The sequence below is a fragment of the Octodon degus genome, unplaced genomic scaffold (genome assembly GCF_000260255.1).
Source record: "Octodon degus isolate 3935 unplaced genomic scaffold, OctDeg1.0 scaffold00001, whole genome shotgun sequence".
NCBI classification, from domain to species: domain Eukaryota; kingdom Metazoa; phylum Chordata; class Mammalia; order Rodentia; family Octodontidae; genus Octodon; species Octodon degus.
In genome coordinates, this window is record NW_004524577.1 from 8,519,694 (window position 1) to 8,522,187 (window position 2,494).

Sequence of the window (2,494 nt, forward strand, 5' to 3'; positions counted from 1 at the left end):
AAAGTGCCAAGCGTGCGCCCCAGGAGTCTGCCCCACCAAGAGGCCTTTTTGGACCAAGGAGCTAGTATAAAGAAAGATTCGAATTCAGACAGAGATGCGGCAAAAGCTCCGGCAGCCCAGGAGCCCAGCTCTCACGCTTCCGGGTAAAGCCAAGTTCCGGATTCAATTCCAGGCCTCCCACCCCCTGCGCGCAGGTTTCGCCCGCTGCCGCAAATGACGTACGCTGATTGGTTGTACCTGCAGCTCCACCCTAGGGTTTGCGGTGTTTGATAACTTCGAGCTGCACGCCCTCTGAACCGCGTGACTCTCTTGGCTTCCTATTGGACTATTTATGTCCAATCGGAAGGGATTTTGAACGTCAGTCTTCCGGCGGCGCCGACCAAGGGTTGAAGGGATAGGGGAGGAGCGTAGCTCGTCGCTGGCACCACTCGAGGTAAGGCAAGGGACATATACAATAAACCTGGCTGTCTCGAGGCCTCGGGTCGACCCTACCCTGACCGCTGGCTCCAGCGGGTGAGTCCGCACGAGACCCCGCAGCCCAGCCCCCATTCCGCCGAATGCGCCTGCGCAGCAACAGCCGCCTGTCCTTGTGCGGCTTTCCCCTTTTTCCTGACCACCTTTTCCTTCCCCGCTCCTGTCCCCCTCCCTGTCCTGTCATCCCTCCTCCCCATAGGCCCTGCCGTAGGGTCTCCCCAGTCCAGATCCTTCCCCTACCCCATCCCATCCCCCAGGACCCTGGCGCCCCAGCCGCAGGGTTTGCGCCTCCGGCAGTCACGATGCGTGTCTCAAACTCTGTGGACCTCTCTGCCCTCACTGCCCTCCATTTCCTCCTCACAGGCCCCAACCTCACTCAGAATGACCCTGGACGTGGGGCCGGAGGATGAGTTGCCCGACTGGGCCGCGGCTAAGGAGTTTTACCAGAAGTATGACCCTAAGGATGTCATTGGCAGGTGAGGCTACAGCCAGGGAAAGGAACTCCGGAGAGATTGTCTCCTAGCCAGTATACATGGTTACATCTGAGGGCTGGATAGATAGGAAAGGTGTGTGGGCTGTAGAGAACTTGGTGGCTGACCAGACTTATAGTCTGGGTTAACCCTCATCTTTTTACGAATTCATTTGTTTAAGGTTGAAGCACCAACTGTATGCCAGACACAAAGCTGCCTGTGGGGAAGGTAGAAAAGATGTCTGTGCCCCGGAGGTACTTCAGGTGAAGTGGCTAAAAAGATATCAAACTGGATAGATAAGAGTCTATGTAATGTCCTCTGGGGTCCTTGAAAACCACAGCTTCCTAGGAGCTTGGGCTCGGCCTTCAAGTGGGAGTTGAGGTTCAGGATATAGAGAATGGAAGGAAGGCTTCTCCTCTAGGTCTGTGGTCCGTACGTTGCTCATCAAAGGTTTCCTGAGCGCACACATGCGCTGAGTATGTTGTGCCCTCCTACTGAGGGGGGGCAGAAGCCCATAAGGTTTGTGGTCTGCTGTGCCAACAGTAGAGAGGACAGTAAGCCAAAATAAGAGAAAGCACTAAGGAGAAAGTAAGTCAGGTAATAGAATGAGAATAATGAAGGCTGGGAGGACTGGGAAACCTCTGAGGAAAGCAGAGGGGACCAAACCCAAGGCCTTGTATGTGTAAGCAGCAGTATAGCTCTGAGTTGTACCCCATGCTCAGGTAAATATTTTTTGTTTTAATCTTCTATTTGGTACTGGGTCTCACTATGCAGTTCAAACACATAGTGATCCTCGTGTCTCAGCCTCCCCAGTGCTGGGATTACAGGCGTGTACCACCATGCCCAGTTTCAGTGGCTGGCTCAACTCTGGGCTGGCATGGCATGAGTTCTGCCAGGAAAAAAAAAAAGCATGAGTTCTGCCAGGAAAAAAAAAAAGCGCTTCCCTGGAACATGAACTTAATCTTTCTGTGCTTTAACTTGACAATAAAAATAGAACGCACCTTGTAGGTTGCTTTGAGGATGGAATGTCTTAATATGGTTGTAGATTACTTGTAAGCACATGCTAAATAATCAGTATAGGTGTATTCTTTTATTATTGTTATCATTACTAGTAGGAGTAGTAGTACTGGGGATTGAACTCAGGGCTTTTGCACTGAGCTACATCCCCAGTCCTCATTCATTTTTTTAGGGCCAGCAAGCTAGCTCAGTGGCATAAGCACCTACCTGGTAAGTGCAAGGTCCAGAGTTTGATCCCCAGTACCATACACACACACACATACACACAGGAAAAAAAAAAAAAGATACATTTTTTACTTTGAGACAGGATCTTGCTAGCCTAGGCTGGCTTTAGCTGCTTACTTCAGCCTCCCAGAGTAATGGAACTGCAGACATGTACCACTGTGGTTGACCTCTTAATTCTTAATATGTGTGTGTGTGTGTGTGTGTGTACTTTTTTTTTTGCGGAACCAAGGATTGAACTCAGGCCCTTGTGCGTGCCAGGGAAATGTTTATTCCATTAAGCCATCTCCCTGGCTCCTTTTTCTTTTTTT

At 50.7% G+C, this 2,494-nt stretch overlaps 1 protein-coding gene across 2 annotated transcripts in view; it reads left to right on the forward strand.

The window, feature by feature from the left end:
• Positions 1–280: 280 nt before the first annotated feature.
• Phkg2 (phosphorylase kinase catalytic subunit gamma 2) overlaps positions 281–2,494 on the forward strand; it is a 10,542-nt gene continuing 8,328 nt past the window's right edge. Inside the window, exons 1-2 of one of the 2 annotated variants that reach the window (XM_023723193.1) lie at positions 281–433; positions 838–950. In XM_023723193.1, coding sequence (XP_023578961.1) covers positions 856–950 — 95 coding nt within the window. In that variant the 5' untranslated portion in view covers positions 281–433; positions 838–855. Of the gene's footprint in view, positions 514–837; positions 951–2,494 lie in introns of both variants that reach the window. The other variant, XM_004622973.2, reaches the window with a different exon arrangement.